This window comes from Hevea brasiliensis, chromosome 15, assembly GCF_030052815.1.
Source record: "Hevea brasiliensis isolate MT/VB/25A 57/8 chromosome 15, ASM3005281v1, whole genome shotgun sequence".
NCBI classification, from domain to species: domain Eukaryota; kingdom Viridiplantae; phylum Streptophyta; class Magnoliopsida; order Malpighiales; family Euphorbiaceae; genus Hevea; species Hevea brasiliensis.
In genome coordinates this window covers 75,990,026-76,003,327 of record NC_079507.1, presented here as the reverse complement: position 1 = coordinate 76,003,327, position 13,302 = coordinate 75,990,026, and the positions used below count along the sequence as shown (strand labels likewise).

Genomic DNA, 13,302 nt, shown 5'->3' with positions numbered 1-13,302 from the left:
GCTATATTTACTCACGATAATCCTATTTTCTGGGTATCTTTCTCAGTCAGAGGAAAAATTAGGCCAACGTTGTTAGCTTATTTCTTATGGATGATAACTCTGTTATTAATTATTTTTCTCCTTCTGCTTCTCAATAAACCAGGCAAATATGGATAATAATACTAATCTAAATAAGCTGTTTATCTTCTCATCCTTCATGCTGTTGAGCTTTGCACAGGGCACGCTATCACAGCTTCATAGCTCAGCCCCATTGCCCTCCCCTCGAACGCACCCATTTGAGAATGAACTTCCAATAAGCCATATCTCAGCACCTATTCCCTCTGCAGAAATTCCATCAAAAACGACATTTTCCATGCGTCGTTTATTGACAAGAATGCTAAAGGAATTCCGGAGTAGCAATCATCAGGCTCGGTTGTTGAAATCTAATTTTGTACCTGCATCTTCAAAATCCAAAACCAACAATCCTAACCTCAAGAAAATATGTGACCAAACTGATTATGCTTCTCTTTGCCTCTCTTCAATCACCCCTTACTTCAATGGCAAGACTGATACCGTTTCTGTGCTTCAAATGGCAATAAATGCTACAGTTCAACAAACAAAGTTGGCCATTTCCGCTGCTGAAAAATTGGCTACTGCATCTAACACTCCTGATGAAACGGCCTCTACCCTTAGTGATTGTAAGCAAAATTATGAGGATGCTTTGGATGATTTACAGAGTGCACAGGATGCGATCCCAGAGAATGATATTGGAACAATTAATACCATGCTTAGTGCTGCAATAACGGAGTATGGGACATGCAACGATGAGTTTAGTGGACCTAATCCAATGGCTAACTACGGAGATAAACTTACCAAAATGAATAGCAATTGCCTTGTCATTGCTTCTTTATTAAAATGATTTAGATTTCTTTTATTATTCTCAGCACATTCTATGTTAGTACTATTTAGTTCGTCAGTCTGCAAATTTTTTGTTATTAAGGGAAGAAAAGAAAAAAAAAAATCTGCTAATGTTTTATTATACTTTTCGATTGTTTAATGTTGGGATCATTTCTTATATGTATATGATTAAATTCCCTATCAAATTTATTGGCCTTCAGTTTTATATGAAATGGAAATCATTTTTTTTTTTTGGATTCTTATAGGGGAATCTTTTTCTTGTTTACCCAAGCAGTTCTTTTGCCAGTAATTTCAAAATACATAAATACGTTTAGTCGTAGATTAAGGTTATGGAAAAGAAACCATAAATTTATTGGTAGATCAACCCAAAAAAAAAGGGGAGAAATTTGAGAATTGTAAGATTAATTGTATTTTTGTATGTAGAAGAACTAATTCTATTTATCTTTTAACAAAAAAATAAAGTAGATTTTTGCTTTCTTTTTTTTTTTTTTGAAGTTATAATGAAGTGAGAGAGATCTCGTAAACAAACCTGACACTTGGAGCAGGAGAAATGAGAAAGTACCAGAAAACCAAAAGAATTACCCACAGAAAAGTTAAATGTTCATTTGAGTAAGTTCAGTCTTGAAGATGCTTAAGTTTGGACATAAATAAAGATATGAAAATCAAGAATATGTACTGGAAATAGAAATGATTGTTAAAAGGTTTTTCCTAACACTAAGAGGACCAATATCTTCCAGGTTAATGGCTGATGCAACATTTTCTTCTCTAATCATACTCTGCATTTTATTTCTATTTAAACATAATAGAATTGTGATTCAGATTCATTCTCAAAACAACCATCACAGGCATTTTTCATCATCATCACATACACCTTCAAAAGTTGTCTTCTATCAAAATCAGCACCTACAAACAACTTGACCAATCAATGAATGCAGGAGTTGCAGAGGAGACTAGAGTATAAGATAAATACATACGATTTTTTCTACTTTTCAAGTGAATTTCCAAGCAGAAAGAGAATTAATTGGAGTACCCTTCCATCCTATAAGCAGGCTTTTCTCATTTGTATCAAGTGTACAAGAACTCCCACTATCAAATTTCTTAAGAACCAGGCTTGCTTGGTACAAGGATGAAGTGCTAAGTTCTGTCTCTATGATTCCAAAACGGGCGAAGAATGACCTCCAAACATCAATCTTCACATGTCGTATCCTCCTTTCCTCTCCCTCTTTAGCCACAATATTTCTTATTCCTTGATGAAACATCAATTCTGTAATCAACCTAGTTGGATCATCCCGCTCCATACAAGCATCAATGCAGTCAAAATATGCACCGTGGAAAAAGAGGACTTCAATGAAACGGTTCACAAAAGAAGGCGAATTGTTGTTTGCCTCAACTTCCATGACCACCATTATACGTGGATTGATGTTTCTGAGGACCCTCATTACAGACTCCAGACGATTTGGCACAAAAATAAGGTTCATTAACGAATACTCAGAGTAGATAGCTATTGCTTCCTCAGCGTCTAGCTCAAAGAGCTCTTTTTTGAGATCCAGCATGTCTGGTACCATGACCACCTCGAAAGAGAAAGGTATGCTCATGGACTCGGCAAAACTAGCTAACCTCTTACCTGTGTCCTCAATCAACTGTTTTGAAGTAGTTCCAATGGCACTTATCTTTAGAAGCTCAAGAAGGCAATCATGTCGAGACACTAAAGCTTGCATTAGGACTGCCCATTGTGCTCCACTCCTGATTTGAAGATCAATTACGTGAATCCTCTTTGCCCCAGCTACATTATCTATAATTGCTTGGATTCCAGTGAAGCGTGCAACCTGGAAGAAAGGTATTCTCTCATGGCACGCTAAGGTGGCTGGATTTAGAATTGTCATTTCCTGATTAAGAACAGAAGACTGCTTCCCGAAGCCTGATGAGATTCTTCCAGTTCCTAGATCAATCCTCTCCCGAAGAGCTTCAGAAAAATAGTAAACCACTCGTTGAACTGGGTTTCCGGAACTGGAAGACAAGATATCACAATAATTGAGCAATCTCCTTGCACGTTCAAATTGTTGTTGACCAACTTTCTCAGCTGATGCTAGAAGCAATTCAACAAGCTCGACATTTTTGGCCTCCTCATCAGAAAGGTTAGAGAAAGAAAGACCAAAAGGGTTGTTAAGCATAGAGGCAATATCAACCACTTGGCAATTGGATTGGATGAACCTTGCTCCAGCTATTCTGATGATTTCTTCCGTTGACAATTCTTGGCCGGCCAAATTCGTATATGGTGCATCACTGCTTGGCTGGACTATTCTCCCACCATTTAACCGTCCATGATCATATTTCTTTAGCAACTCTAATGAGGCAAACGAAAAATCCTGTTGATTTTTCTTCTTTGATTCTGAAATAACTTGAATTCCACTTGAGATTTCATCTAACTTTGCTATTTCCTCCAAACTTGTTTGAAGTGTTGGAGAAATGATTTCAAACCTTCGATCATCAAAGAGTTCATAATCCAAATATGACTCTGGCTTCTGTTGTTGATGATACTCGCAGAAAAGCAGCCCTTCCTCCATTGAGTCTGTCTGATAGAATCCATAATCAATGCCTCCAGCATCTCCCCAGTTCTCAGTTCCATAAACTTTATCAATTTTCCCCATGTTTACTCCATCAACACTCTCGGAACTTTTACTTGTGGAACTCAACTCATCCCAACTTCCACAAAAATTGTACTCCCAAAAAGAAAAACTGGTTTTTGCCATCTCAAATCAGAAACTAGCTCACAGTTTGGGTTTTACCAGGCTCTCTGTTCAAAAGTTAAAGATGTAAATGAGCTAGTCAAGAAGATATTTTAGTGATGTAACCAAGGCGGCTAAACTGTGCAAGCAATATCAGTAGTTGGAATGCCATTTAGATAAAAACTACAATGAAAATGATAACAATGCGTTCGAAGGACAAAATCATGCTGACAGCATGCACCAAGGATTTTTTCAACCAAAAATTCCTGAAAGGTCTAACCAAGGAGACTGGTACAAGAACTAGAAAACAAAGTTGGTAATTGATATAAACAAAGATCATGCAATGAGATAATTTCTAAATTATGTTCCATTTATTTTGTAAAAAATATTTATCTGCAAATTTTTTACAATTTTTTTTATTATTTTAGGGCTAAAAAATTAAAAAAAAATATCAAAAAGGAAATTAAACAATTTTTATTTTTTTTAAAAGAGAGTATTTTAAAATATTAATAATATTATTAAAATATAAAAATATTTATATACATATAATATAAATATATTTAATTTAATATTATAATTAAATAATAAATATAATTTGATTAAAAGTTATAGAAAATAATTTTAATAAAATTATTTTTATTTATAAATTATTATCCACGAAACGCAGCGTTTGCGTTTAATTGGCATAAACAGTAAATTGAAGACAACAGATAGGTATTTAATAATGTAGGCCTGTCGGCCCTGTACCTATCTGTTGTAGAAGGTCTAAGACGGACAGCTCAATAAAATTATTTTTATTTATAAATTATTATCCACGAAACGCAGCGTTTGCGTTTAAGATTATGTTTGGGGAGGAAGGAAAGTAAGAGGGAAAAAAAAAATGTGAGGAGAAAATAAATTTATTTTTTATTTTTTTATTTGAATTGAATAGAAAATAAAGAAAGAGAGAAAATATTGGAGGAAAAATAAAAATATTTTTTTTTCTTTCTAAAATAAAGAGAAAGTAAGAGAAAAATATTTAAAAATTAAAAAATATTCTTAAATTTAATATTTTTTTTAATTTAAGAGTAAAATTATAATTTTATTATTCATAAAACAATTTTTTCTCTAATATTTTTCTCTTTTAATCTAAATAAAAAAAAAATAAATTTTATTTTCATTCCCTACCTCTTAATTTTTATTTTTTTTCTCTTTTTTATTTTCCTTTTCCATGTCAAACATAGTGTAATTGGCATAAACAGTAAATTGAAAGCAACAGATAGGTGTTTAATAATGTAGGCCTGTCGGCCCTGTACCTATCTGTTCTAGAAGGTCTAAGACGGGCAGCTCACAAATTTGTGTCCAATATCCCTTGGCTAAAGCTGTTTGTCTTTTGGAAAAAATCTCGCAATGGTGTTGATCATACAATGAAACAGGGTTTCAACATCTTCAGTTTTGGCTGCAAGGTGAGATATAATAATGGAGCAGGAGATGAAAATAATAGAGACAAACGTCAATTGTGTTTCACCCAGTCTAGCAATTGGATGAAAATTTTAACCTAATATACGCACATCTAAAGGCTGAAGCCAAGAAAAAGTGAACGTTTCTCTAATTTTATGCCGGCTTATCTACTTTGTTGATTTTGGTGATTGCATGTGATCACTGTAAAGTTTTAAGCAAATTACTTTCAAGTTCATTTTGTCACCTAAAAAAAACTGAACTCTGGCTCCTGAAATATTTCAACCTGGAAAAAGATATAAATTGTCATGTTCGTGGTGGTGTGGCATGTTAGAATTGGAGATCGCCATCCGATTCTAGGCGGCGGACTGCAGAGTGGCTCTGAGACTCAAAATTTCCGATTAGTTTTGGATGTGGGATTGGAATCGGCAACTTCACAGTTAAAAATAACTTTAATATTATTAAATTAAAATTTATTAATTATAATAATTTTTTTATTAAAATATTTTTTGAAGTGAACAGTAAAACAATTTTATTATAATAGAATTCTCCAAGTAATTATAATTGGAGTTTAAAATTAATCATGATTATGATTTTAATTTCAATTTTAATTTAGTTTCACAACTTCAACAAACAATAAGAAAAGGAGATTCACCTCAACGAAGTCTTCCACTAGCACTAGGACTGGTACGGCAAAGTATCCAATAGCCACGAGCCACGTAGCCAACGATGCATCGACTTACGCGTCATTTCGACGGGTAAAGTCGTCGTCTCCAGCTCCTATTGAATCAACAATATCTTCCGTTAAATAAAATTATAATCTCTCACCGGGATTTGTTTATCTACACCAGCCCTAAATACGGTTCTACTTACGCGGTTGGTCAGCTAAACGGACGGTAGTCGTTGGATCGCCGACCAGATCAGGTTATAATGGCCGAGGACAAGTATAATTTGAAGAATCCGGCGGTGAAGAGGATTTTGCAGGAGGTCAAAGAGATGCAATCTAATCCTTCTGATGATTTCATGAGCCTGCCTCTTGAGGTTCGCTTCTTCAATTCCTAAGCTCTCTCTCTCTCTCGTTAATACTAAAAAATTATTTTAAAAAAAAATCCCCCTTTTGGATTTAACTTTGCTTTTGCGGATTTCTCAACTTTTTTTTTTTCCGAATTAAGCCGCTGATCTTATTGTTTCGTTGTTTCTTTGGGAGATTTGGATGTTTTTGGTGTACAAATTATAAAATTTGTTGAAAACCGAAAGTTTGGACAAAAAATTTGGTCCAATTCTGTTAGTGCTATTGACTTGAACTTTTGAATTCTGAGTGCGGAACTATGAAAACTATAAATTTGGACCCCGCGTATTTAAAAGCTGGAGGATGAGGGTTAATAGTTTAATATCTCTAGCTGCAGATCTTTGAAAGATGTTTTATGTTGATATTGTTATCTCGGCTTTTCAAGCATTAATGGTTCAGAATCAATGAAAACTTTTGCTCTTCTAGTTCAGGAATTAGTGATCTATAATCGATGGTGATTTTCCTTTGAATGTCTTAACGCAATGTAAAATCATCTTTTTTCTTGGGATGGAATGAAATTGATTTAAAATCAGGTTGGTGTATAATTTGTTGTTATGATGAGTGGAAGTCTCCAAAAGTTTTTATGTAGAAGTTAAGTGAAAAATATATATAATGTCAGTGTTTTAGTTGATCTCTCTTGTTTCCGTTTTAGCTGATTCCTGTTTATTTTTCTTAGGTTTCTAGTTGAACGATGTTTACATTTGAAATCCCATTTCCATTCATGTTTTTTGCTGTCATTTTGAGTTTCAACACCTACTCTTCTTGCTTGCTATATCTTAGAAGATGTAATCATCCGATAATTATTTCCAGGAGAACATATTTGAATGGCAATTTGCCCTCAGGGGCCCCTGTGATTCTGAATTTGAGGGTGGCATTTATCATGGACGAATTCAATTGCCTGCAGAATATCCATTCAAACCTCCTTCATTTATGTTGTTGACAGTAAGATCTTAGTATCTTACTTTTACTAAGATTCCTTTTATTCTTCAGAATTGCAATACGCTAACAAGGGTTTCTGCCCTTTTTTCCAGCCGAATGGCCGATTTGAAACACAGACAAAAATATGCCTAAGCATATCAAATCACCATCCTGAGCATTGGCAGCCATCATGGAGTGGTAAGTTTATTCTCATTAGAAGCATTGCTGGTATTCAGAGGAAGGGTGTGGTTCAAATTGTCTATATCATTATGCTTCTCCCACTGTCATTTGATATTAGCTTATTGGAGATTAACTGTTAAGTTTCAAGTGCAGTGGAAATGACCAAATTGGAAAAGTAAGTTGGCAGTTAGGACAAATGTGTTATTTGCCAAATTTACTAAAAAAGTACCTAATTTCTTCCTGTCTTCCTTCTGCATTACTGTTGGGGTAGACTTTTAAAAATTCAGATATACAATTGTATTGGAATGAATATGTTTCATGATGCCAAATTTTATTCTCATTCTTCACTTTTAAATTTAATTATTTGCACTTCCTTATCTGTCTGGTAATGGTAAATGAAGTTTGGATTTTTCATGCTAGCACTATGTTGATTCTGTAAGCATATGGCTAATGTTGCATAGTTTCACTCATTCTTGTTGGCAGTACGAACAGCTCTGGTAGCTCTTATTGCATTCATGCCTACCAATCCAAATGGTGCACTGGGCTCACTAGACTACAAGAAGGAAGAGAGGCGTGCTCTGGCCATCAAATCTCGTGAAGCTGCCCCTAGATTTGGAACTCCTGAGCGTCAAAAACTCATTGATGAGGTATATTATTAACTCCCTCCATTCTCAACTCAACTCAACTAAATTTTTATCCCAAAAATTTAGGGTCGGCTATATGGATTCACTTTCTCCACTCTAAACGATTTTGGGTTAAATCCTCAGAAATGTGTAATGTTTCTGGGCCATGTTCTACTATTTTCCTCCAAGTCAATTTAGGTCTACCCTTTTTTTTTTTTCTTTCTATCTTCTAACCTAATGTGCTCTACTTGTCTAACTGGAGCTTTCGTATATCTATACTTCACATGATCAAACCACCTCAATCTCCCTTCTCTTAATTTATCCTCAATTGGCAACACTCCTAACTTTTCTCTAATATTCTCATTACGGACTTTATCTAGTCTAGTATGGCCACTCATCTACTTTAACATTCTCATATCTGCAACTCTTATCTTAGATGCATACGACTCCTTCAGTGCCCAACACTCACTACCATATAACATGGTCGGTCGTATGGCTGTACGGTAAAATTTTCCTTTCAACTTATTGAGAATCTTGCGATCACATAAAACTTCTGTGGCACGTCTTCACTTCAACCATCCGGCTTTAATCCTATGACTAACATCCTCCTTACATCCCCCATCTATTTGAAGGACTGAGCCGAGATATTTAAAATGATTACTTTGGGACAGTACCACTCCATCTAAACTAACTCCTTCCCTATCATCAGTTTGGCCTTCATCATCAGTTTGGCCTTCACTGAACTTGCAATGCATGTATTCTGTCTTCGTTCTACTTAACTTAAAGTCCTTTGACTCTAGAGTACTTCTCCAAATCTCTAGCTTTCTATTGACTCATTCTTGCGTCTCATCTATTAGGACAATATCATTCGCAAACATCATGCACCAAGGAATGCTCTCTTGTATATGTTTCGTCAATTCATCTAAAAATAATGTAAAAAGGTAAGGGCTTATAGCTGATCCTTAGTGTAATCCAATTGAGATGGGAAAATTTCTTGTGTCCCATCCCACTGTACGCATAATAGTAGTTGCTCCTTCATACATATCTTTCAACACTTGTATGTACCTAATAGATTTTCTCTTTTGTTCTAACACATTTCATAAGACATCTCTTGGAACACTGTCATAAGCATTCTCCAAATCAATAAAAATTATGTGTAGATCTTTTTTCACATCTCTATATTTCTCCATCAAGCTTCTAAAGAAAAAGATCGCTTCCATAGTTGAACGACCGGGCATGAAACCAAATTGATTGAGAGAGATAGAAGTATCATGACATAGTCGATGCTCCACAACTTTCTCCCACAACTTCATAGTATGGCTCATGAGTTTAATTCCCTTATAGTTTGAGCAACTTTGTATGTCTTCCTTATTTTAATAGGTACTAAAATACTCCTCTTCCATTCATCAGGCATTTTCTTTGAGTTTAGAATCTTATTAATTAATTTAATTAACCATGCCACTCCCATATCTCCCAAACACTTCCACACTTCAATTGGTATTCCATCGGGTCCACAGGCTTTACCCACTTTCATTCTCTTAAGTGCTTCCTTTACTTTTAAAGATCTAATCCTTCTAGTATAATTCACATTCTTTTCTATTGTTCTATAGTCTATATTCACGCTATTGCCATTTTGACTATTATTAAAGAGATCATTAAAATAATTTCTCCATCTTTCTTTAATGTCCTCATCTTTCACCAACACTTTTGCTTTTTTATCCTTAATGCACCTAACTTGATTGAGATCTTGACATTTTCTTTCTCTCCTCCTTGCTAATATATAAATATCTTTCTCTCCTTCTTTAGTTTCAAGTTTCTCATATAATTTTTCAAAGGCCTGTGCTCTTTCTTGACTAACTGCCTTTTTTGCCTCTTTCTTTGCTATCTTGTACTGTTCATATGCCTCATTATTATTACATTTAGGTAATTTCTTATACTATTTCCTTTTTCTCTTCACTGCCTTTTGTACTTCTTCATTCCATCACCATCTCTTTTTGAGAGTGGTCCATGTCCTTTAGACTCTCCAAGTACTTTTCTAGCTACTTCTCTAATCTTTGATGCCATCTGTATCCACATATCATTGACCTCCATATCTAGCTTTCATGCTTCGGACTCGAGAAACTCATTTTTGAACTTCACTTGCTTTACTCCGTTGAACTCCCACTACTTTGTTCTAGTTACACTATTTTTTCATACCTTACTTGAATTGTTCCTAAACTTGAATTGTTCCTAAACTTGATATCCAAGACCACTAATCGATGTTGACTTGTTAAAACTTCTCTTGGAATGACCTTGCAATCATTGCATAGAGCTCTATTTGTCTTCCTGGTTAAGAGGAAGTCAATTTGGTTTCTATGTTGCCCACTTTTGAAAGTCACTAAATGTGACTATCTTTTTATAAAGTAGGTATTTGCTAATATTATGTCATATGCCATAGCAAAATACATGATGTTTTTTTCCTCCTCATTTCGACTGCCAAACCAAAACCTCCATGGACATTCTCATAACTTTGCCTATCACTTCTTACATGTCCATTCAAATCTCCACCAATGGAAACATTTTCTTCATTCGGTATGCTTTGCATTAAATCATCCATATCTTTCAAAAACCTTTGTTTACTCTCACTATCTAATCCTATTTGTGGGGCATAAGCGCTAACTACATTTATTGTTTCTCTTTTTAGTACTAGCTTTACTAGTATAATTCTATCTCCTACTCTTTTCACAGCTATTATAGCGTCTTTCAATGTCCTGTCTATGATTATGCTCATTCCGTTCTTGGTTCTCTTCTTTCCGTTAAACCACAGTTTGTACCCTGAATTTCCTACTTTCTTGCTTTTCTCTCTTACCTATTTAGTCTCCTGAATGCAAGCAATATTCACCCTTCTCCTTCTCCTTTCCAAGGTATCCACAAGCTCTAAGTGATCCAACATTCCAAGTACCAACCCTGATTCTCCTCCTATCCTGTGCCTCCCTAATTGGTCTCCTTCTATGATATCTTCTATTGTTTTCTATGTCTATCTTGTGTTCTGTTTCACTATTTGTTCTACATTGTGAATTTGTACATCTGTTATATTTGTATTGACAATCCTATTAATGTCACAGATTCATATTGACATACATATTAATGTCACAGATTCATCAGTACATCTGTTTCATTTGCATTGACAAACCTATTAATTTGTCAGATTCATCAGTATATGCTAAGCAAGGCACCACCAGTTCCTCAACTAAACCCCTCTCCGGATTCTGAAGAACAACCTACCAATAGGGAGGGTGAAGCCCAGTCAAGTTTGCAAGAAGATGGAGCCATAGCTGCACATCTTCCAAATCCAGTAGATGATGAAAATCTGGCAGTAGGTGATACGATTACTGAAGAAGTGCCTGAGGCTCCTGTCAATGTGAATCCTGGCACTACAGGAGTGAGCGTATCAAGAGAGATTCCTGCTAATCAGCTGCTGCATGAGCCAGGGACAAGGGTTCAAAAACCAGCTGATGATCGCTTGTTCACATGGGCTGCTGTTGGACTCACCATTGCAATTGTGGTTCTTTTGCTGAAGAAGTTCTTGAAATCCAGTGGACATGGTGCTTTGTTCATGGATGGATCATAAATGCAGAGATATTCATCTAGATTGGGATTGTGTTTTAAGTTATATTTATAGGGAGGAAAAAAAAATGGAGAACAAAACAAGAAGAGGGAAACGTTCTACCAAGGTTTTCATATATATTGGTATAATTTGTAATTATATATTATAACGTGCTCGATTATTGTAATTAACGATGTAGATGAGCGACTTGTTTGCATTTGGAAACATGTATGGAAGTGTTCTTACGTCGCTATCTGATGTAATCCCTAGACATTCTGTTGGGTTTGAATAGTTGGATGGTGTGGGAAATCTACAGTGTTTGCTACCCAGTTTGCACAAGAATTAGCGCTCGTAGGCACGTTAGGAGACAACTCACATGAGAATAACATGCTAACGTTTTGGAATAAGAGCCTTTAACTCCCGAGGGATGGAATGTAAAGGAGTCGCAATGAGCTGAATAATGGAAAAACAATGTGATTACACTACACAGCTGAGAAAGCCACTTGGTTGCATAAAGACACGGTTCTCCCAAGGCGATACCTTGATAAAAGTATAATTTTAAAAATATTTAAATTTTAATTTAATATATTTGAACTATAATAATTTTAAAATATTAAGATAAAAGTTTAAATTCATTTTCTGAAAAACATTTCCTAAGTTGAATTTTTTTTTTCCCCTCAAAAGTTGAATTTGTTAACCGGGGTGGTAAAACAGTTGTGCAAGACGTCCTTGATTCAAAATCTTAGGACCATGCCTTTCCTATGAAATTATTGATCTCTATTGATTTTAATTAGAGAAATTATGTGTACATCTGTGATGATATATAGGAAAAGTCAATTCAATTAATATTATACACACATTTATTCCATGGTATAATTTCTACCCATGTTTTGCCCAAGCAGAACAGTTGCTCCAGAATTTTGCTTCTGGGGAATCATACTCACTTGTCAGAAATGACAAATGCCTTATTAGTGGCTCGAAGGGAACTCCACTTCCTTCGCTTTCTGCTTGGAAATTCCAAAAGGGAAAGTCAAGGGGGAGATGCACTGAAGAAATGTAAAAATTGATTTCCATCTCTCAACTATACCGAAGCATTTAATTCCATTCTTCAATTTTAGACCATCAATTTTGAGGTTCACCCCCATATCGATTGGAAACTGGAAAGAACTGAAGTTTGATTTTTAGGGCATGCGATAATTAATCCTACCTCTTTTTTTAATTGACCAGTACAACCTCAATTGATAAAGGGTGGGAGTTCTTAAAACTTGAAAATCAAAAATTAAAAAAACTAAATGTGATCTGATTTAATGTTAAACTTTAGTATCTCATTTAAAATGTCAAAAAATAAAAAAATAAAGGTATAGCTGAAAAATGATGATTTATAGTTAAGAATTAAAATATAGAGTTTTTTTTTTTTTGAAAAACGCAGGAATCAAAATTATTAGTTTTGAAATACGAAGATTAACGTGTTTACAATGGCGGAGCATAGGGCTTAGAGAGGCCATCACCCTCCAAAAGTTTTGAAAATTAATTTTTCAAAAAATATATACTATTTCCACCCTTAAATTTTTTAAATTTTATAAATTTTAATGTATTTATAAAAAATACTATTTACCCATTTAATATTTATATAAATTTTATTCATATTTTTTATATTAATTTTAATTTCTTAATATTTTATATTTTTATTTATATTTGTATTTTTAATAAAAATTTATATATTTTTAATCCTAAAAAAAAAAAAAATGAAAACCCCTTGCCTGGCGGTTTTTCTTTTTTAATTAACAAACCAACACTGAAGTGCTGATTGCATGGGCAGGTACACTCGTGGGCTTTGTCATCTCAGACTGAGCGTCGTTTAATATC

General features: G+C 34.5%; 3 protein-coding genes across 3 annotated transcripts; 2 read left to right on the top strand and 1 right to left on the bottom strand.

The window, feature by feature from the left end:
- LOC110633004 (pectinesterase inhibitor-like) lies at positions 1 to 1,107 on the top strand. The gene has a single exon (XM_021781430.2). It carries the CDS (start codon positions 149 to 151, stop codon positions 896 to 898), a length of 750 nt encoding a protein of 249 aa, XP_021637122.2. The 5' UTR covers positions 1 to 148; the 3' UTR covers positions 899 to 1,107.
- A 466-nt stretch (positions 1,108 to 1,573) lies between these two features.
- On the bottom strand, positions 1,574 to 3,762 carry LOC110632945 (DELLA protein RGL1). Its single transcript, XM_058137013.1, has one exon. The coding sequence runs from the start codon at positions 3,645 to 3,647 to the stop codon at positions 1,887 to 1,889; it is 1,761 nt and encodes a 586-aa protein (XP_057992996.1). The 5' UTR covers positions 3,648 to 3,762; the 3' UTR covers positions 1,574 to 1,886.
- A 1,977-nt stretch (positions 3,763 to 5,739) lies between these two features.
- LOC110632987 (ubiquitin-conjugating enzyme E2 32) lies at positions 5,740 to 11,761 on the top strand. Its single transcript, XM_021781406.2, has 5 exons — positions 5,740 to 6,101; positions 6,940 to 7,071; positions 7,161 to 7,245; positions 7,711 to 7,874; positions 11,038 to 11,761. Exons 1-5 carry the CDS (start codon positions 5,991 to 5,993, stop codon positions 11,458 to 11,460), a joined length of 915 nt encoding a protein of 304 aa, XP_021637098.1. The 5' UTR covers positions 5,740 to 5,990; the 3' UTR covers positions 11,461 to 11,761.
- Positions 11,762 to 13,302: the final 1,541 nt, after the last annotated feature.

Excerpts from the sequence above, each read along its gene's own strand:
- LOC110632945 (XM_058137013.1), bottom strand. The coding sequence starts at position 3,647 with ATGGCAAAAACCAGTTTTTCTTTTTGGGAGTACAATTTTTGTGGAAGT.
- LOC110632987 (XM_021781406.2), top strand. The coding sequence starts at position 5,991 with ATGGCCGAGGACAAGTATAATTTGAAGAATCCGGCGGTGAAGAGGATT. Across the intron at positions 7,246-7,710 it reads TTGGCAGCCATCATGGAGTG|TACGAACAGCTCTGGTAGCT; the intron begins GTAAGTTTATTC and ends TCTTGTTGGCAG. Across the intron at positions 7,875-11,037 it reads GTCAAAAACTCATTGATGAG|ATTCATCAGTATATGCTAAG; the intron begins GTATATTATTAA and ends TTAATTTGTCAG.
- LOC110633004 (XM_021781430.2), top strand. The coding sequence starts at position 149 with ATGGATAATAATACTAATCTAAATAAGCTGTTTATCTTCTCATCCTTC.